The 21,399-nt window shown below is 45.8% G+C and overlaps 2 protein-coding genes across 5 annotated transcripts; both read right to left on the minus strand.

Annotated features, from left to right (window-relative positions):
* Positions 1 to 290: 290 nt before the first annotated feature.
* Positions 291 to 10,828, minus strand: LOC134396876 (cholinesterase-like). Of its 4 annotated transcripts, none has more exons than XM_063123480.1 (5): positions 10,511 to 10,828; positions 10,270 to 10,320; positions 6,259 to 7,726; positions 4,140 to 4,303; positions 292 to 592 (listed from the first exon to the last, which is right to left on the minus strand). In XM_063123480.1, exons 3-5 carry the CDS (start codon positions 7,713 to 7,715, stop codon positions 567 to 569), a joined length of 1,647 nt encoding a protein of 548 aa, XP_062979550.1. In that variant the 5' UTR covers positions 7,716 to 7,726; positions 10,270 to 10,320; positions 10,511 to 10,828; the 3' UTR covers positions 292 to 566. The 4 variants fall into 4 exon arrangements, with proteins under 4 accessions (XP_062979549.1, XP_062979548.1, XP_062979550.1 ...); XM_063123481.1 differs by having other exon boundaries at positions 10,765 to 10,803; XM_063123479.1 differs by lacking the exon at positions 10,511 to 10,828 and having other exon boundaries at positions 291 to 592; positions 10,303 to 10,453.
* Positions 10,829 to 13,892: 3,064 nt separating this feature from the next.
* On the minus strand, positions 13,893 to 15,216 carry LOC134395501 (cholinesterase-like). Its single transcript, XM_063121665.1, has 2 exons — positions 14,926 to 15,216; positions 13,893 to 14,894 (listed from the first exon to the last, which is right to left on the minus strand). Exons 1-2 carry the CDS (start codon positions 15,208 to 15,210, stop codon positions 13,893 to 13,895), a joined length of 1,287 nt encoding a protein of 428 aa, XP_062977735.1. The 5' UTR covers positions 15,211 to 15,216.
* Between the last annotated feature and the right edge of the window lie 6,183 nt (positions 15,217 to 21,399).

Here is a 21,399-nt window from a genome sequence, read left to right on the forward strand (position 1 = left end):
ATCCAATAAGAAATCAGTTGTCCACTTGCACAAAGACATTAACTCTCCATGAGTGGGACAATGAAAAATTCAAAGTATGAAAAGTGCTCATGGAAAGAAGCTACAAAAGACTCCAATCAGCTACAAGATAGAAAAACAGGAAGAAGGAGGAGGAGGAGGAGGAGGAGGAGGAGGAGGAGGAGACGGAGACGACTGAAAAAAGCCCATGATCAGTAAGGATTTTTATTATTAGTATGATGATGATGATGAATATTACAATTCTATAAATGTGATTATGACTTTACTATATTAATTATTTTTATTTAATTTAAAGTGTTACAAAAAAGAAAATAAACAAAAAATAATGAATACAAACAATCCCCTAACAATTATTATCAAACCATTTGTTACGTAAATATGTATAATATAAAAAGATAAGAAGAAAAGTTGATTAATACAACTTCTAGGAGAAGGTAGCTAATCAAAAAAAGAAAGAAAAAAGACGACGAAAAAAAAATCTATAATTGTAATTATGACTTCACATTTTATGTAAGATATATTGCATTCCACTTCTTAAAATCCTTCTCTCATTCTTCAGATCTTTGGGATTCCTCTGCAAAGGAAGGAAGAAAGGGGAAAGAACTGATTAGGAAAGATCAACCCTTCAAACAGCAGATCATCACATTGGTTTCCTAACTTCTGTTTTTCATTGAAATACACCCACAGAGGATTGCATTAATGCAGCAAAACATGTTTTGCACCTACATGGGCCACACAGGGCACTCATCAAACAGGCAGGACTAGCTGTGCTTACCTGTTTAGTGTACAATTGGTCCAGACCAACATTGGCTGCCCCGTAACCTGTGAAACAGCCCTCAGATACCCAAGAATTACATCTACCAAGAATTTCTTATAGCCCTAGAATTCCCAGTGTTACTTCTTTTAAAGGTGGGATCCAGAACCTCAGGCCCTGGGGCTAAATACACATCTTCGGGGAGGTCCCAATGCAGCTGTCTAGGTGGTCCTTTCCCCTGGCTCCACCTAGTTTCCTCCGACGGGACCACATCACGCCAATCCTTTTCCAGCTTCATTGTCTGCCAGTCCAAGTCCAGGCCCGATTCAAAGTGCTGGTAAAGCCCTAAATGGCTTGGGGCCAGGCTATCTGAAGGAAGGCCTCCTCCCATATGTACCTGCCCAGACCCTAAGGTCATCCTCAGGGGCCCTTCTTCGCGAGCCCCTGCCAAAGGAAGTGAGCCAGGTGGCACCCCAGCTGTGGAATGAGCTCCCTAAAGAGATTCGGTTGGCACCTACATTATATGCCTTTAGACGCCAGGTGAAGACCTTTTTATTCTCCCAGCATTTTAACAGCTTATAAATAAATTTTAACTTGGTGTTTTAAATTTGTAATTTTACATTGCTGCTGTTTTTATCTGGTTGAGCTTTTATAGTTTTACCCTACGCAGTGCCTGTTTACCCTACCCTGTGCCTGTTTGCATTCTCTTCCCCTCCTTATTGTTTTATTATGATTTTATTAGATTGTAAGCCTATGCGGCAGGGTCTTGCTATTTACTGTTTTACTCTGTACAGCACCATGTACATTGATGGTGCTATATAAATAAATAATAATAATAATAATAATAATATTGTATTTTATATTGTGGTTTTATACTGTTGTTTTATACTTTGAATGGTTTTAATTTTTGTGAACCACCCAGAGAGCCCCGGCTATTGGGCGGTATAGAAATGTAATAAATAAATAAATAAATAAACTGTCAGGGAATGGTTTCAGCACTGCAGTGGGCATGTAGTTTATAACTAAGATATAATTAGAATTAGTCTGGAAGTGTTTGGTCCTATTCAGCCTCTGGAATGTCACAATCTGTGTGAACTTATCTCTATCACTCTTCTCAGAGCAGAGCAAGTGGGGATTGCTCTCCCCCAACTTTGGCAAGCAGAGAGACTGGGAACTCTCTGTGAGAACCTGATAGAGAATGGGTGGGGGATTGCAGAACCATCACCAAGACTGAAGCGTCATCCTGGGGGCTGAGCAGAGACGCCCTGTTTGGACAGAGGCCTTGCTGAAGAGGGTCTGGAGGAGGTGTTACAGCTCCCTTTTTAAGATGATGCTGTCATGTCTAACCCTACTGCCCCATGTTTAGGGAGAAGATGTTTCTGGTAATCAATCTGAATCAGATTCAGAACTAGAAGATGCAGCGCCAGACACCAGCCAGCCTGTACCAGTGGGGGAGGAAGCTCTCACGGGCGATTTCCCAGCTGGGAGTCAGCCCTCTCCAGAGCTTATCTCCTCAAGGCCAAATCCTACACACTCAGTGGGAAGTGAGCTTTCTTCCAGAGGTGAGCGTCCCGACAAGCTAACTGATGCTAGGGTCCGCCGGAAGCTCAAACCCAAGGGGTGGAAGAAAGGCATGAGAAAGTCAGTTCAATTACACCAGAACCTGCCTCCTCACCAGGCTCTCTGAAGTTACAGGCATTTGGGAATTGGCTTCCTATTCTTCTTGAACAGACACTTGTTTTGCTTAGTTTGCATAGTTTTGCCTAGGGGGATGTTTCCAAGAGGTAAGGCTCTCTTCAGGTAGAAGAGACATTTGTTGCTCAATAAAAGCTTTGTGGATTTCTTAGCAAGCCTCATCATTTGCCTCCCATCAAAAGCAGGTGGTTTCTGAGAAACACCACAGATGCAAAGGTGAGGATAGGAAAGTCTCCTCCACATTGCCTGAATCCCCACCCTGTTTGGATGCATCATCAACTGGGCCTCTGGAGGCACTCTGCACATGGACTCTCCTGATTGGAACTTTGCATTGCTAAGGACTTGCCATGAAAAGTACTGTGAAGCTTTTCATAGATTTGAACTCTCATTAGATGTAGATTGTGCCTGTCATCAGCGCAGTGCACCGGCAGACTAGGTTTGATCTATGACTCTTGGACTTTCCTCAGCCTGGGGTCATGCAGTGTGGAGTTGCCAGTGTGAAAGCAGTGGCACGGAACTCCTTGAATCTGTGGGTTTACCCTTTCCTGGATCTTGTTTATGTCTTGACCATGTTGCCTGGAGTTACCAATGTATGATCTGTGATTGGACCAGCTCTCTTTGGGTGGTTTGTTAAGCCTTTCAAGAATCTGCCTAAGGGATCATGTCAGGAGTCATTCCCCACCCTTGTCTGGGTTTGGAGCCCATGTATAGATTGACCATTTCTTTGTGTTTGGAACTGTGGAGATAGGGAAACCACGTTGATGGAGATCTTAGTCTCAGTAGTATTAGTTGTAATAATAATAATAATAATAATAATAATAATAATAATAATTTATTTCTTACCCGCCTCTCCGATTGGACAGGCGGGTAAGTATACCCTGTTAAAAACATCCTTAAAGTATACTAAAAGTATCCTAAAATTCTACTGGATAAGCCTGCTGGAAGAGATCAGTCTTGATAACTTTCTTGAATGCTTTTAACTGGAATTTCTTGGAGCCTATAGCTACTGACCATCAGCTATATCATTTCTGAAATGTGTCACCATGCCGTGAGATTTCCTGAAATAAAGAAATCTCATGGATTTGGGTGTCCCTTGTCAGTTTGCCAGAAAGCGTGCATGCCTTGAGGGATTGGGAAACCTGACACCAACCACCAATTGTTCACTGGATTCCTGGCCATTGTGCAGTTTTTTTCTCTATTCTAAAAGGTGAGATGTCTCTTCCAAGGCAGAATGTAGCTCCTGGGAGCTTCTTGGAAATGGAAGAAGTTGGGCCCCTGAGCTGAAAGAAGTTGTGCAGCCTTCTTTCAAATCAATGTCTCTTTTTTCACATGGGCACCTGAAATCCTGAGCACACAAACAAATCAAAAATCTTCTAGGTCAGCATTCCCCCATCTGGGGTTTGGACTTTAACTCCTATCTACCCCAGTCAGAATGGATAATAGTCAGGAAACATATAGTCCCCAAACACCTGGAGGTCACCAAATGGGGAAAGCTCCTCGACCTTGAGAGGGCAGATGCTTTGTGTTGATGACATTCTCTCTCGTGTCTATTTCTAATTCAGATCTGATGACTGTGTGGTTCTTTACACACTTGGTGGTACAGGTTCTGATCAAGATCCCATTAGCAGCAAATATCTCCACATTCTCTCTTACTCAAAGGACCTAAACTCACTTGTGCAGTTTGCATTGAATTTAATTGTCTTCAAGAAATCGCACGGTGGGTCGGATGACAACCGTTTGACCTGGGGTGCCTCCGCACTGATGTGGAAGAATTTCTGCTCAGTTGAATTGTAGAGTGGCCATTGTTCCTCTTTCTGTTGGGATCCAGTGGGATTCCTGTTGGGGAAATGGGGGGAAATCATTATTGTATTACAGCCAAAGTCTATACCCTTATGGGGTGGGGTGGGCATGCTGCATAGGAAGTAGAATGATTGACACCATGCTTAGCAAAGAGTTCCTACAGTCAGCGGGGGTGTTGATACACCACCGCATTGGAAGGTGATTCACTCAATACGCCGCAGCATCGCTGCTGCCAGGTAAAGACAGTGAACTGCCGAGGGAGCTTCGGATGTTGAGCAATAAATAAATAATAAAGACTAAAAAGCTAGACAGCAGGAGGGAGTGTGGGCTATCCAGCCAGGAAGACCTGCAGTGCCAGTGGCCATTCCATTTGTCAAGTCTATCCCCTGCCCTGAATTTTCATGATTACCCAGAGCTATGCCCAGATTTGAAAAACCCAAACCAAAGCCACCAAGCACAGAAACGACATGGGCCCTTTCTTCACCTAAGGATTATCCCAGGCAAATGGAGGGACCGTCCCTGCCTGCTCCCAGAATCCCCCGGGTGTCATTTGGATGCACAAGGATGATCCAGGGACAATCCCAGGATATACACATGGTGTAGACATGCCCCCATGGTGACCTTGGAGCAAACCGAAAAGTCGTGAAAAATTGAGACGTGGAAATCATACCGTTTTAGGAGTGGACGGCCCAATATGGCTGCGAGTTGGCAGCTGCCTCGTATAAACAGCGCAGCACCATTATGCAACCACCCGAGGGTTAACATTAGCCAGAGTGGACCAACTGCCCCAGGAAGCTGGTTTGGGGTGTAAGGAAAAGGCAGTAAAATATTACTTCTATAATTTATTATTATACTATTTTGACTGTGAAGGAAGGAACGTTGGAATTTTGTGTCTAAGGTGCCAAAATAACGAGACTGGCTTTTGTGATTATGCACCCTGGGTTGGGAAGGTGTGCCTGTGATTATTTGGGGGTTATGGGGGGAGATGGACAATCAGCCAAGCCTACCCCTCATCTCCTCTAACCAACCCTTGGCCTTCCCTCCCTCCTTACCTCATTCAATAGTGCATAACCCAGATATGCACAGCCCATGTGGGAAGAAAAAAAAGTCAACTCCCTCCCTTAGGCTTGATCTGAAATCACTAATCAATCTCTTAATTAAGGAGGGGAGTTTATTATCAAAGTACTGTTAAAAAAAACACGAAGGAAAGGAAAGCATGCACAACACCAAATATAAAACTTACTCACCTGCGATAAACTTAGGCCTTTGCAAGACCAGCCTATATCCCAGGGTGATACCCAGTATCGTCCCAGTGCATCCAGATGACGCACAGGGGATACCAGGCTCAGGCAGTGGTCAACACTCCCTGGCCCCAGGATATAGGCCTATCCTTTGGGCATGCTTCTTCCCGCAGTCTTGGGCTGAGCCCGAGACCACGAGAGTGTGGCCTGTTTCTGCGGCTTTTCCCAGCCCCGCACAATAACTCGTGCGGAGCAGGGAGCCGCACATGGGGTGCAGCACTCCCCAGGAGCAACGCACCCATCGGGGGCATGGTGGGGTGAGCAGGGAAATCAATTTTTTTTAAAAAAAAAAAGACCTCACCGTTCATCGCTCGTGCGCTCCTGCACAGCCAGCCCTTTAAAACTAAAAAAAAAAAATGGCGGGTGCAACTGCTCTCCTGTTGAGGTCGCCTCACCTGAAGTGTAAACAAGGGTGGGATCTCGTCTTATTCACAATGCGAGATCACCCCTCCTCCATCCTGTAATATGTGGTAGGTCTAGCAAAGGCCTTCGTTAGAGCTTCAATAAAATGCAAAGTATGGAGACTCGAGGCACCAATTACCACCCAGTAGATAAAAGTGGATGGCGGCCATTTAAAGGAAAATGGCATTGTCCTACTCCAATGGACAAAACATATCTAAAAGCTCAGAAATACCAGAAACGCCACAACAGGGAACAGAACAGTTATGCGAAGAACAGTTCATGCCTTACCCACTCCTGGCAAACTCTGCCCAGTGTCTCATCACTTTGTGGCTCAGTGCAACATCAACGTCTGTTTGGTTTGTTCCCAGCACGGTTGCCAGGGTTCCAAACAGGTAAGGCAGCTCATCTCCATGGGTTGTCCCCATCCACTTAGGCCACTCAGCACGAGGCGTGTAACGCTTGAAGGAATAAACATACACAGGACTCCCAGCTTCGGCCATCTTGGAAGCAAATTGAGTACATGGACAAACAAATGAGATGTCTTTAAAATATTCAGCCAAGATGTGACGGTATGATTTCGGCGCAGGTGCACCCTCACTATACCTAACAGCTATAGCCTTGACAGTGTCTTCACAAAGTGTTGAATTTAACCCAACAATAATATCATTCAAGGTTAGTATGACATCATCTGATTTGGTTTTAGGAAATGACGCTAACACAAAGACAGTTCCTTCATCATGGGTGACACCAGTGAGAACAGGCTTAGATTGAACAGCTCCACTCTGCAGAAGCTTCAAGGGTTCATCGAGGAGGAACTCTCCATCCGTTGTCACTGAGACGAGGGTACTCAGCCTGTACAACTCCTTGTCCCCAATATTGTTCCCCTGTAGGCAGCTCACCAAGGAACTCTGATTTTGTTCAGGACACCCCAACTTGGTGCCTATAATTAGGGCATCCGACTTGGCATCTTCAGGATCTTTCCAAGCCCAGCGGGCATTGGGAGCTCCACTCTGAAGCACAGCATGGGCAAAAAGGGGTTGGCTTGCTGGTGACAGCAGATGGTAACCCACCGAGGCTCCTCCAGCACTGTTGCCAAAGAGAGTCAACAAAGCTGGATCACCGCCAAAGGCTGCTGCATTCTCCTTGACCCACTTCAGAGCCAGCCATTGGTCCCACAAGCCAGCATTTCCTGGAGCATCTGGTGGAAAGTACAGAAAACCCAGAAAACCCAAGCGATAGTTCATGGAGGCCACGATGACATTCTCTGTAGCAGCTAAGAATGCTCCATTGTAGACATCTAATGAGGCTGAGCCATAGATAAACCCCCCACCATGGATCCAAACCAGGATGGGAACAGGTATCGAGGGCCGTGGATGAGGCACCCAGATGTTGAGAAAGAGGCAGTCCTCAGAAAGTGATGTGCTGGCAGTCCATAAGGCTGCATCAGGGAAGCTATAATTATTTATCTGGAGACAAGAGTTGCCATAGGTGGTGGCCTCCAAGACATGGCTCCATGGCTGATGTGGGCGGGACTTCTGGAAACGCAGTTTCCCCACAGGGGGCTCAGCATAGGGGATGCCCAGATAGGCCGTCACAGAGCCAGAGCCAGCCGGGACTTGCTTGCCTTTAACAGGGCCACTGCTAGTCACCACCACAGTGTCATCTTCAGAGGCAGAACTTGAGGCCAAAAGGCAGAGGAGGAGGAGGAAGAAGGGACCCATGAATGAAGAGAGGATGCCAGGCATAGTAGCTGTCGCTGAAAGAAACAATTTTTTTTACAGAAGATGAAGTACCTTAAAGGAAGACTCAAGAAGGTGAGAAATGTCACAGTGTTACAGGTAAAACAGTGTTAATTTTGTGGCTAGGCTTTAAGTACTAATGATAGAGGCCTGCAAATGTTGGCTCTGTGTGAACATATCCACCACTCTACACTGTTGATTGAGACTTCTTTCTGCATCTTGCTAATGGCGAGAGATTAATTTCCACATCTTGTCTTTCTGCTTTCAGCATCTCTTTTGCTATCTCTTAGGCCCATTATACACCATAGTTTCCCCCTGGGTTTGCCCTGGGGTCATCCTTGTGCGTCCAAATGCCGCACAGGGGATCCCGGGGTCAACCAGGGATGATCCTGGGGAATCTCCAGGAAAATGGAAAATGAGGCTTTTTGTTAGGAGCACAATTGTACTCGTCTCCCCTATTTATTTATTTATTTATTAAAAAAGGAAATAGTGGGCACAACATACCTCTTTCCTCCCGGGATGTCACGTGTGGGTATGGATCCAGGGGGAGGATCTCGCAGGAGGCCGGGAGGTTTACAAAGGACCCTGATAGCTCCTCACCCAACACTCCTTTATTTCCCATCCTCCCCCATGTGTATGAATCACAAAACAGTCCTCATTTCTTTAGCGCAAGAGTGGACAACCTATGACCCAGGAGAAATGTAGCTACAATTGCCAGAGAGTCGTTTTATATAAAAAAAAGTATTCTTATTTCTCTCACTTTTTTCCTCTATACGTAACAGCTATTTGAATCAGAGAGAAAACGCAAGTTCAGACATGTTGAGAATGTGGCCATTCTTTACAGGGTCATTGCAGGAGAATAGACATGGATGCCCAATAAGACATCTATCCTAAATCGACAGAGATGCTGCCCAACAAGACAACTACCCTAATAAAACCAGTATTTTTTTTGTCAACTAGCTCTGATGCACCAGCTGAGGTCTCTTGTGGGCAGATGTAGTCTGGATGCAGTAATCCACACTCTGGTAATATCTGGGATTGACTACTAGAATGTGTTGTACATGAGACCACAACCCTGCACGCAGTGGACCTAATCCTCACTTACCACACCATTGTGATTTTGGAAGTTTTAAATATCACACATTAAATGTACTCACACATTTAATACTATACCTGGTTTGGCCCTTCATTGTTTTTCCCAAAGAGGGACATAGGAAACTGCCTTATATTGAGTCAGATTGTGGGTCCGTCTAGCCCAGCGGTTTCAGCTAGGAGTTGTTCCAGCCCTATCTGGAGAAGCCGAGGATTGAACCCAGTTGCTTCTGCACACAAAGCATGCATTTACCTTTGAGCTTCACCCTTTCTGCTTAGCCACTGATCTGGAGAATGGGGCTCCCTTCCTGCCCCTGATTACAGCATGCCAAAATAAAACTCTGCTCCACTCAACAGCTCAAAGTGGACGGCTCAGTTTACCAACCTTGGATTCCTTCCACAAACATACCGTGATGGCTCACTAGCCCAGACTCTGTCCTTAGACATCTCCTTGTTTTGTTTTTTCTTCATTTATGGCCCCCAACCAGGGGGGTTGCTACCATAGAGGCCACTCAGGTGGCTGCCTAGAGCACCAAGGTAAGGGGGGGCACCGAACACCACACCCGGAAGCCGCTCTCCCACAGCAGCTCTGAGAGGGGAGCTTCGGGGTGCACCGTTCCTAAACCACCTGCCCGCCCCAGTGTCCTGGCTTCGCTTCAACTGGGTGGGCGCCAAAGCGAAGCCAGAACGCTGAGGTGGGGGGCAGGGGGGCTTCGGAACGGCACTTCTGGAAGTCACTCTCCCAGAGTGGCTTCCAGCCGGGCGTGCCGTTCCGAAGCCACCCACTCCCCACCCCAGGGTCCTGGCTTTGCTTCGGCTGGGCGCCCCCCAGCCGAAGCGAAGCCACGCCCACCATGCCCCACTCCAGCGTCCTGGCTTCTCTTCAGCTGGGTGGGCGCCAAAGCAAAGCCAGAACGCTGGGGTGGGGGGTGGGGGTGGGGCGGCGGCTTTGGAACGGCACTCCTGGAAGTCGCTCTCCCAGAGCAGCTTCCGGCCTGGCACACTGTTCCGAAGCTGCCCACCCCACCCCAGGGTCCTGGCTTTGCTTCGGCTGGGCAGGCAAGATGGCGCCCCGCGCCCAGGTACACTGGGGTGGGGGTGGGGTGAAAGCAGTACACCTGCCTAGGGCGCAAAATAGTCTGGCACCGGCCCTGCCCCCAACCCTGATACAATGGATGCCACAATGCATTTCTATCACTCCCACAAACTGGGAAGGGTCATCAGTACCACTGAAGTATCCTGTCTGCACACACTGAGTTGTATCCTTGCAGATTCACCAGATGTGGGATCTCATGTACTCTGGGCAATGGGACTTAACCTCTGTATCTCCAAGCAATTTTTAGAACCTGGATAAGAAAACATAGAATCACAGTTCCTGACTTTTCTTCTTTTGCCATCTTTTCAACCCTTTCCCAAGCAACTCTTCCCCCCCCCTACATTTTTTGTTGTTGAAAGGTTACAAACTCACCTCCCTTCTTCCCAATGAAGTCTCGTCTCTCACCTGTCTTTTGCAGCTCAACTGGAAGGAGAAAAATCACGAAGCTCAAGATATACATATGCAACTTCCCTTTTCCCCCTAGCAATGACAAGGCTGCTCACGCAATCCATGGGACCTGTAACTTTAGATATCACTCCTACATCTGGCCGACATCCATGAATAACAGGAACGACTGAGTCAGTGTGTATATGGTGAGAACCTTCAAACTCACCCAGACCTTCGAAAACATCTCAGGACGTATCAAGCAGCCGTTCCTTTGTCAAAAGTCCAACTACATGTACAATTTCAGCTCAACGAATCAAATCCAAAGCCTCACAGGTTGGCCTACCCAATCATGGAATTGCCAAACAAACTGTTACATAAAACAATAATCTAGCTACTCCCTTTGGAGCATTGCCTTCAAAAATAGTAGTTGCAAAAGGCTGTATCCGTGTCCCACCATCCCTTTATTTAGTACATTTTTACCTGGTAACCCACTAAATATATTGAATGGCAAGACATTTGCCTCAGCTCCTGTATCTAATTTGAACTTTACTGAAAGTCCTTTTACTGATATATCAACATACCATCCAGTACTTTGGTTTGCACTTAAACCATTAGTCTCTTCAAACAATTTCCCTATCAACAAACTGCTTACATCAAACTCATCAATCTGATGTTTTTGTTGTCCTTTATCAAGCCTTGATGTTGTTTTACATAAACTGGCATATTGATTTTTCATGCCACGTTTATTGCCGGTCTTTCCAAATGCTGGACATTTTCAAGGTTTGTGTGCTAAACCACAATAGAAGCACTTGTTATCTCTAGCCTGGGCAGATATACTTTCAAATTGTGGCTTTTAAGCTCCAAGAACTTGACCTGGAATCTCTTCATGATTTATAACAGTCACATACATCATGCCGCTCCTTGGAGGGTATTAACATAGCCTGCAACTGAGCTCTTGTTACCTCAGCCACACAGCATAAGAGAGGATCAAATCTTGCTCCTGCACCCCCAGTGGTCGCTTAGAAAACAACAAATGATTTGCTCCAAAACTAGTAGCAAAATAGGTCAGGTCTTTTGTCTTTATAGAACAATTAAAGCAGGATGCATGGGAGTACTTCACAGTAAAAGCAGATCATAAGGTGGAAAACTTCAGAGTCCTTTGCACTCAGTTCACAGTGATTGCACAGTATAATGCTGGTTGATAAAGCTATTAGTAACAAATTGTTCCATGGTGTCTCCTTGTCTCTGTGAATAGCTCCAAAAAGAATATCGTTCAAACACCACTTTCTTGCGAGGAGTGCAGTATTTTTTGAATTGTTCAAGAGCTTCTGCTATAGCTTTTGGTCCTTCCTCAGAAAAAACAAAAGTATTATCTACTGCTAAAGCTTCTTCTCCCACACAATGGAGCAAAATAGCTACTTGCTGTTTCTTGGAAACCTCGTCTATTCCAGCTGCAGTAGAATATAACTGAAAGGCTTGTTTCCAGCGCTTCCAGTTCTCAGCCAAATTACTTGCAAAGCAAGTGGAGGCGGAGGCCAGAACAAATCTATATCTTCAACTAAAACAAACAAACTCCCAACTGCAGAGGAAAAAAATATTACCCATCCCACTGCTGACACCATGTAATAACAGGATCTTAAAAGGGACTTGTGGAGAAGAATCCAAAACACCCGAGGCTCTGATATGGCAAATAAAATGGCTTTATTTCGCCATCTTAGAATGGCAATGAAGCAAGCTGCAGGACACTCTCCATACAAGGAATAACTCACCACCAAACCTTGATTACTTAAATACTATTCAGTTGTCCTGGGACACGCTTTATCGTAAAAGAACATTACGCCACTGTATGCACACAGGTATGAAGGTCAATGACCACTTGTCCTTCTACTCTGCGAGAGGTGAGGACATCTTGGCAGGGTAGGAAGATATGCGAGGGGCCAGAGACCTTGCTTTGGTTGGCACAGACAAGGAAGTGGTGCCAGGGTTATCCCAACTTTGTAGCAGTAGCACTGATCCCTTAAGATATATTACAGAGAAGGGGAAAGATGAAGAAAGGTCAGCCTTGGTAGAATGAATCAGGAATACATTATAGAAACCCACAATAAAAACCATAGTGGAGAAGACAAGGAAGGGTCCACACTAGGCATTTACTCTGAAACTGCTACTCCTTGTTCATTCAATGTTTTACAGGGCATCTATTTATTGGGGCCCTCTCCAGAGAAGCGCACGTGGCAGCTTGGCAGTCAGGCCTGATGGGATTGTATGGAATTGCTCCCTCAGGCTAGAAGGGCAGTAACACTGTGACATTCCTCACCTTCTTGTGCCTTCCTTTAAGGTACTTCATTTGGAAATAAACTGTACCTTCTGTAAAAATTCTTGTTTTTTTCAGCGACAGCTACTATGCCCGGCATCCTCTCTTCATTCATTGGTCCCTTCTTCTTCCTCCTCCTCTGCCTATTGGCTAGGGTGACCATATGAAAAGGAGGACAGGGCTCCTGTATCTTTAACAGTTGCATAGAAAAGAGAATTTCAGCAGGTGTCATTTGTATATATGGAGAACCTGTTGAAGTTCCCTCTTCATCACAACAGTTAAAGCTGCAGGAGCTATCCTAGAGTGACCATATTTAAAAGAGGGCAGGGCACCTGTAGCTTTAACTGTTGTGATGAAGAGGAAATTTCACCAGGTTCACCTTATATACAAATGACACCTGCTGAAATTTCCTTTTCAATACAACTGTTTAAGATACAGGAGCCCTGTCCTCCTTTTCATATGGTCACCCTACTATTGGCTTCAAGGTCTGCCTCTGAAAGTGACACTGTGGTGGTGGTGACTAGCAGTGGCCCTGTTAAAGGCAAGCAAGTCCTGGCTGGCTCTGGCTCTGGCTCTGTGACGGCCTATCTGGGTATCCCCTATGCTGAGCCCCCGGTGGGGAAACTGCGTTTCCAGAAGCCCCGCCCACATCAGCCATGGAGCCATCTCTTGGAGGCCACCACCTATGGCAACTCTTGTCTCCAGGAATATAATTATCGCTTCCCTGATAGTGCCATAAGGGCTAGCAACATACCACATTCAGAGGACTGCCTCTTTCTCAACATCTGGGTGCCCCATCCACGGCCCTCGATGCCAGTTCCCATTCTCGTTTATCAAAATAACGAGACTGGCTTTTGTGATTATTCACCCTGGGTTGGGAAGGTGTGCCTGAGATTATTTGGGGGTTATGGGGGGAGATGGACAATCAGCCAAGCTTATCCCCCATCTCCTCTAACCAACCCTTGGCCTTCTCTCCCTCCTTACCTCGTTCAGTAGTGCATAACCCAGATATGCACAGCCCATGTGGGAAGAAAAAAAGAAAACTCCCTCCCTTAGGCTTGATCTGAAATCACTAATCAATCTCTTAATGAAGGCGGGGAGTTTATTATCAAAGTACTGTAAAAAAAAATAACACGAAGGAAAGGAAAGCATGCACAACACCAAATATAAAACTTACTCACCTATGATAAACTTAGTTAGAGCTTCAATAAAATGCAAAGTATGGAGATTCAAGGCACCAATTACCACCCAGTGGATAAAAGTGGATGGTGGCCATTTAAAAGAAAATGACATTGACCTACTCCAATGGACAAAACACATCTAAAAGCTCAGAAATACCAGAAATGCCACAACAGGGAACAGAACAGTTATGCGAAGAACAGTTCATGCCTGTCCGACTCCTGGCAAACTCTGCCCAGTATCTCATCACTTTGTGGATCAGTGCAACATCAACGTCTGTTTGGTCTGTTCCCAGCACGGTTGCCGGGGTTCCAAACAGGTAAGGCAGCTCATCTCCATGGGTTGTCCCCATCCACTTAGGCCACTCAGCGCGAGGCGTGTAGAGCTTGAAGGAATAAACATACACAGGACTCCCAGCTTCAGCCATCTTGGAAGCAAATTGAGTACAAGGACAAACAAATGAGACGTCTTTAAAATATTCAGCCAAAATGTGATGGTATGATTTCGGTGCAGGTGCACCCTCACTATACCGAACAGCTATAGCCTTGACAGTGTCTTCACAAACTGTTGAATTTAACCCAACAATAATATCATTCAAGGTTAGTATGACATCATCTGATTTGGTTTTAGGAAATGACGCTAACACAAAGACAGTTCCTTCATCATGGGTGACACCAGTGAGAACAGGCTTAGATTGAACAGCTCCACTCTGCAGAAGCTTCAAGGGTTCATCGAGGAGGAACTCTCCATCCGTTGTCACCGAGAAGAGGGTACTCAGCCTGTACAACTCCTTGTCCCCAATATTGTTCCCCTGTAGGCAGCTCACCAAGGAACTCTGATTTTGTTCAGTACACCCCAACTTGGTGCCTATAATTAGGGCATCCGACTTGGCATCTTCAGGATCTTTCCAAGCCCAGTGGGCATTGGGAGCTCCACTCTGAAGCACAGCATGGGCAAAAAGGGGTTGGCTTGCTGGTGACAGCAGATGGTAACCCACCGAGGCTCCTCCAGCACTGTTGCCAAAGAGAGTCAACAAAGCTGGATCACCGCCAAACCAGGACAGGAACAGGCATCGAGGGTCGTGGATGGGGCACCCAGATGTTGAGAAAGATGCAGTCCTCTAAATGTGGTATGTTGCTAGCCCATATGGCAGTATCAGGGAAGCTATAATTATATTCCGGGATACAAGAGTTGCCATAGGAGGTGGCCTCCAAGAGATGGCTCCATGGCTGATGTGGGCGGGGCTTCTGGAGACGCAGTTTCCCCAAAGGGGGCTCAGCATAGGGGATGCCCAGATAGGCCGTCACAGAGCCAGAGCCAGCCGGGACTTGCTTGCCTTTAACTGGGCCACTGCTGGTCACCACCACCACAGTGTCACTTTCAGAGGCAGACCTTGAAGCCAATAGGCAGAGAAGGAGGAAGAAGAAGGGACCCATGAATGAAGAGAGCATGCCCGGCATAGTAGCTGTTGCTGAAAAAAACAAGAATTTTTACAGAAGGTACAGTTTATTTCCAAATGAAAGGAAGACACAAGAAGGTGAGGAATGTCACAGTGTTACAGGTAAAACAGTGTTACTTTTGTGGCTAGGGTTTAAGTACTAATGATAGAAGCCTGCAACTGTTGGCTCTGTGTGAACATACCCACCACTCTACACTGTTGATTGAGACTTCTTTCTGCATCTTGCTAATGGCGAGAGATTAATTTCCATATCTTGTATTTCTGCTTTCAGCATCTCTTTTGCTATTTCTTAGGCCCATTATACACCATAGTTTTTCCGTGGGTTTGCCCCGGGATCATCCGTTGCATCCAAATGACTAGGGCTGTGCACAGACCCTCCCCCAATCCGATCTGCACCCGATCTGCAAATTCCGGATCGGGTCTGCTCTGCCCCACGTCGATCCTCTTATGGTCCGTTCTGCTCCGCTGCAGAGCTCCGGATCCGAATCAGCGGCAGCACCAGGTAAGGCCCCCCTCCCTGCTCCCCCTTACCTGCGTCCGGCGCGGTCCAGTGGCTGCTTCAACTCATCCCGAGGACTCAAACAGGAAGGCCAGGCCATTGCCTGGTCTTCCGGTTTGAGTCCTCGGGCTCAAGTGAAGCTGCTGCCGGAACGCAACGGACTCAGGTAAGACCCTTCCCCCATGCCCCCTTACCTGGCTCCGCCGCCGTCAGCACATGGATTGTGGTGGCGGCATTGGCGTCAGGTAAGGCCCCCCTCCCTCCTCCCCCTTACCTGCATCTGTCGTGTTCCAGCAGCGGATTCACCTGAGGCTGAGGCTCAAAGTAGAAGGGCAGGCTGGTTTGAGCCTCAGCTTCAGTTGAAGCAGCCACCGGACCGTGACAGAGGCAGGTAAGCCCCCCTCCCCTCTGCCCACTTTCCAAGCTCTGCCGACATCGCCACACGGACTGCAGCAGCGCCAGGTAAGCCCCCACTTAACTTTTTTCGGAGCTCCAGATCGAGGCGAAGGATCCACTTGGTCTCAATCCTCTTCGCCTCGATCCGCAGCCTCCCCGACCCGGTTTGTCTCCGCCTTTGTCGGAGGTGAACCAGGCTGTCTCACTATTGCTTCTACGCTCCAAAGCGAAGTGGAGCACAGCCCTACAAACGATGCACAGGGAATCCTGGGGTCAACCAGGGATGACCCTGGGGAAACTCCGGGAAAATGGAAAATGAGGCTTGCAGGAGAAAAGAAATGGATGCCCAATAAGACATCTATCCCGGATTGAGAGAAATGCTGCCCAACAAGACAACTATCCTAATAAAACCAGTATTTTTGTCAGCTATGCCTGATGCACCAGCTGGGGTCTCTTGTCTGGATGCAGTAATCCACACTCTGGTAATATCTGGGATTGACTACTAGAATGTGTTGTACATGGGACCACACACACTGTTGACCTCATCCTCACCACATCATTGTTACTTTGGAAGTTTTAAATATCACACATTAAATGTACTCACACATTTAATATTATACCTAGTTTGGCCCTTCATTGTTTTTCCCAAAGTGGGACATAGAAAACTGCCTTATATTGAGTCAGACTGGGGGTCCATCTAGCCCAGTATTGTCGACACTGACTGGCAGCAACAGCTCTTCAGGGTTTCAGGCAGGAGATGTTCCAGCCCTATCTGGAGAAACTGAGGATTGAGCCCAGTTGCTTCTGCACACAAAGCATGCATTTACCTTTAAATTTCACCCTTTCTGCTAAGCGGCTGATCTGGAGAATGGGCCTCCCAACCAGCTCCTGATTACAGCATGCCAAAATAAAACTCTGCTCCACTCAACAGCTCAAAGTGGACGGCTCTGCTACCAACCTTGGATTCCTTCCACAAACATACCGTGATGGCTCACTAGCCCAGACTCTGGCCTTAGACATCTCCTTGTTTTGTTTTTTCTTCATTTATGGCCCCCAACCCTGATACAATGGATGCCACAATGCATTTCTAACACTCCCACAACCTGGGAAGGCTCATCAGTACCACTGTGGTATCCTGTCTGCACATAGCAGAGGTATGTTCACACTGGGTTGTATCCTTGTAGATTCACCAGATGTGGGTTCTCATGTACTCTGGGCAATGGGACTTAACCTCTGTATCTTCAAGCAATTTTTAGAACCTGGCTAAGAAAACATAGTACTAGGAATCATGGTTCTTGACTTTTCTTCTTTTGCCATCTTTTCAGCCCTTTCCTAAGCAACTCTTCCCCCCCTTTTTTTTTGTTGTTGTTGTTGTTGTTGAAAGGTTACAAACTCACCTCCCTGCTTCCCAGTGAAGTCTCGTCTCTCACCTGTCTTCTGCAGCTCAACTGGAAGGAGAAAGATCACGAGCATCAAGACATATATACAACTTCCCTCCCCCACCCCAGTAATGACAAGGCTTCTCACGCAATCCATGGGACCTGTAATTTTAGATATCATTGATATACCTGCTTGTCAAGATATACCTGCTTGTCAAGAACAGCCCATTTTTGCACACAAACGCAAACAGAATTTAAGGGGTATGTTGGTTCACAGCACATGTCCGCCAAAAAACATAATGAGGAACATAACTCTCTGGGGGGAAGACGTCCTTGGAAATTATCCGTGTGGTCACTGCAGTGTATGTACCAATTGCTCCGAAGGAAAAAGTTTGATCAATCCCGTTAATAATGTACAGTATGTCTACAGAGGTTTTTTTTAACTGTCAAACTAAGGGAGTTGTGTATGCGATTCTGTGTCCTTGCAAAAAAATCTACATGGGAATGATGGAAAGAGCCATCAGGATAAGGATTATAGAACATAACAGCTGCATCAAGAATCAGAGAATCCAAGCACCACTAGTTCAACACTACCTGGACTTTCAACACAGCCCTGAGGACTTGAAATTTTGCTTCCTGGAGAAGGTTGGAGGACATGGACAGTCCATACAGCAAAGACTCCGGCAACATGAAGTTTTCTGGATCTTCACCTTAAAGACTAAATCCCCAACTAGTCTAAAGGAGGAGATTAATTGGATGACTATGCACTAAGTTTAATGACTATAACTTTGAGTTGGCTTTTTTACATTTCATTTGCAAGTTTATTCGTGACATTTCAGTACCTTTGTTATTCGTTATGCATGTCTTTCTAGCCAAATTTGCAATTCGATTAGAGATGTTTACCTGCAGGGACAATTAACTGATACACAAGGAATGTTTCTGGTAGCTCAGTTAACATGATTATGAGCCTCAATCATCTATTTAGAATGAATGTCCTCTTTAGCTTCAGTTTTGGCTAGTAGTATAATTAACCCCAATTTACTACAACTGGCCTCTAACTATCCTTAGCAATACATAAGGATCCAAATAGGTTAGCACTCTGTTTCTGCTAGCAGCCTGAAGAATAACAACATACTGAACTACTATAAGTAGCAATAGACCTGTTGCATGTAAGTATTTTATTCCAGTTTTAAATATGCATCATCACCCTGCCCTAGTGTATGGGAACTGTTTCAAGAACCATTGACTGTCAAATCCCTGGATGTGTTGTTTGTTTGTATTCTTACTTCTAGAAAAGAGCTCCTGGTTATTCCAAAACCACTTTACCAGGTGCGACAGGAGGACAGATATAGAACTACTGACTTGGGAAACAACTTGAGTTTAGTAGGCTTTTCACAGCCTTTTAAAAAGCAACAGAATAGTGGTAAGTTGAAAACAAATATTAAGAAGGAATAAAGCTTTTTGAACTACATTTTTGTAAATCTGTAGCTCCAGCATAAACATGAATATAGCTAACATTATACTCTTTTGACTTGCAGGTTAAGGCAATTCTAAAACAATGTTCTGCACTGTATATGTATGTAAATTTTAGTGTGCCACTGAGGAAGACCATAGAGGGTCAAAACGTGTTTGGCTTTGGTTTTATTGCTTATTGCCTGTATTATGTTTTTTGATGGTTTTATGTAATACCATATAGTTCAGATTCACTTGAATTATATTGAACACTTTTGTTACACAGCATATTAAAGACATCTTAAGTATTTCACTTACATTTACTGTATATGACTATTGATAGTGGAACGATTAGCAGTTTTCCCACCCCCTTTTTTCCTAATCCATCGTTTTAACCTCAAGGGGCTAGGATTTTTGCTTCTTTGTCAATCTGTTACATAAAACAATAATCTAGCTACTCCCTTTGGAGCATTGCCTTTAAGAATAGTAGTTGCAAAAGGCTGTATCCATGCCCCACCATAAGCCACAAGAGTTACATTTTTATTTAGTACATTTTTTTACCTGGTAACCCACTAAATATATTGAATAGCAAGACATTTGCCTCAGCTCCTGTATCTAATTTGAACTTTACTGAAGGTCCTTTTACTGATATATCAACATACCATCCAGTACTTTGGTTTGCACTTAAACCATTAGTCTCTTGAAATAATTTCCCTATCAACAAACTGCTTACATCAAACTAATCAATCAGATGTTTTTGTTGTCCTTTATCAAGCCTTGATGTTGTGTTACATAAACTGGCATATTTATTTACTTATTTAGAATATTTATATACTGCTCCCCATTGAAAAATTTTAGAGCGGTGTACAAGATAAAATGAAAATAAAAACAGAATAAAACAGTTAAAACAAAATTTAAAAGAAGCAAAAACAGAGATTCAAGGCTGCATATTAAGGAAAGGCCTCTTAGAATAAAGATGTTTTCAGGAGGCGCCGAAAGGAGTACAAGGTTGGCACCTGCCTGACCTCCGGAGGCAGGGAATTCCATAGGAGGGGCGCCACCACACTGAAGGCTCTTCCCCTGGTGGACTCCAATTGGAGGATGGATCTATGGGGAACCACCAGGAGCAGGCCCTCGGATGACCTCAGTAGCCAGGCAGGTTGGTAGGGGAGAAGGCGCTCTCTCAGGTATCCTGGTCCCAAGTTGCTTAGGGCTTTGTACACAAGTAAAAGAACCGTAAACCTGGCCCGGTAGCGAATAGGCAGCCAGTGCAGTTCCCTCAGCAGAGGAGTTACATGCTGGAAAGCGGCAGCTCCAGACAACAGCCGAGCTGCAGCATTCTGCACTAGCTCCAGCTTCCGGAGCAGCTTCAAGGGCAGCCCCAAATAGAGCGTGTTGCAGTAATCCAACCTTGAGGTTACCAATGCCTGTACCACCGTGGCCAAGCTATCCCTGTTCAGGAGAGGCCATAGTTGGTGAACCAACTGAAGATAGTAAAAGGTAGGGGTGTGCACGGACCCCCCGCTCCGCTTCACTTGCAGATCCGCCATTTTTCGGAGCGGGTCGCTCCGCCCCGCCCCCGCTCCGCCCACTTCCGCTCCGCTCCGCTCGGAGCTCCGGATCCGGATCCGGAGCTCCGTTTTTGCCCCCCCATAGGGTTGCATTGAAAGCTAAAAAAGTAAACAACTTTTTTTCCGTTGAAGTTAGAAACCTCACGTTTGGCACCATGACACCTCATGGGCGTATACACACACACGCCAAGTTTCAAGGCAATCCCATCATCCCCTGATTTTTGGCGAATTTTTGAAAATCGGGCACCCCATTCACACCCCTTGGGATAGCTCCGTCAATTTGCATGTTAGAAACCTCAAACTCGGCACCAGGGCAGCTTATCCATGTGTCCACATGCACGCCAAGTTGCAAGCAAATCCCATCATCCCCTGATTTTTGGCGCGGCTCTACCCTCTAACGCACCTCCCATAACCCTAATTCACACCCCTTTAGATAGCTCCGTCAATTTGCACGTTAGAAACCTCAAACTCAGCACCATGATAGCTTATCCACGTGTCCACATGCACGCCAAGTTTCAAGGCAATCCCATCATCCCCTGATTTTTGGGGAATTTATGAAAATCGGGCACCCCATTCACACCCCTTGGGATAGCTCCGTCAATTTGCATGTTAGAAACCTCAAACTCGGCACCATGAGAGCTTATCCATGTGTCCACATGCACGCCAAGTTGCAAGCAAATCCCATCATCCCCTGATTTTTGGCGCGGCTTAAACTTTTTAACTCACTCCAAATCAAGTCCCATTCTACAACTACGTCAATTTGCACGTTAGAAACCTATCCTTTGGTCCCATGACAGCTTACCCATGTGTCCCCATGGACACCAAGTTTCAAGGCAATCCCATCATCCCCTGATGTTAGGGGAACTTTT

This window comes from Elgaria multicarinata, chromosome 3 (genome assembly GCF_023053635.1).
Source record: "Elgaria multicarinata webbii isolate HBS135686 ecotype San Diego chromosome 3, rElgMul1.1.pri, whole genome shotgun sequence".
NCBI lineage: Eukaryota > Metazoa > Chordata > Lepidosauria > Squamata > Anguidae > Elgaria > Elgaria multicarinata.

Bases quoted from the DNA above. Each gene is read 5' to 3' on its own strand.
- LOC134396876 (XM_063123478.1), bottom strand. From the start codon at position 10,357: ATGTATATCTTGAGCTTCGTGATTTTTCTCCTTCCAGTTGAGCTGCAA. The intron at 7,727-10,269 runs GTGAGTTTGTAA...TGTTTCTTTCAG, and splicing joins CTTCATTGGGAAGAAGGGAG to CGACAGCTACTATGCCTGGC. The intron at 593-4,139 runs GTGAGTTTAGGT...CTTCCTTTGCAG, and splicing joins ATTCAATGCAAACTGCACAA to AGGAATCCCAAAGATCTGAA.
- LOC134395501 (XM_063121665.1), bottom strand. From the start codon at position 15,210: ATGGGTCCCTTCTTCTTCCTCCTTCTCTGCCTATTGGCTTCAAGGTCT. The intron at 14,895-14,925 runs GCCATATGGGCT...TACCACATTTAG, and splicing joins ATTATAGCTTCCCTGATACT to AGGACTGCATCTTTCTCAAC.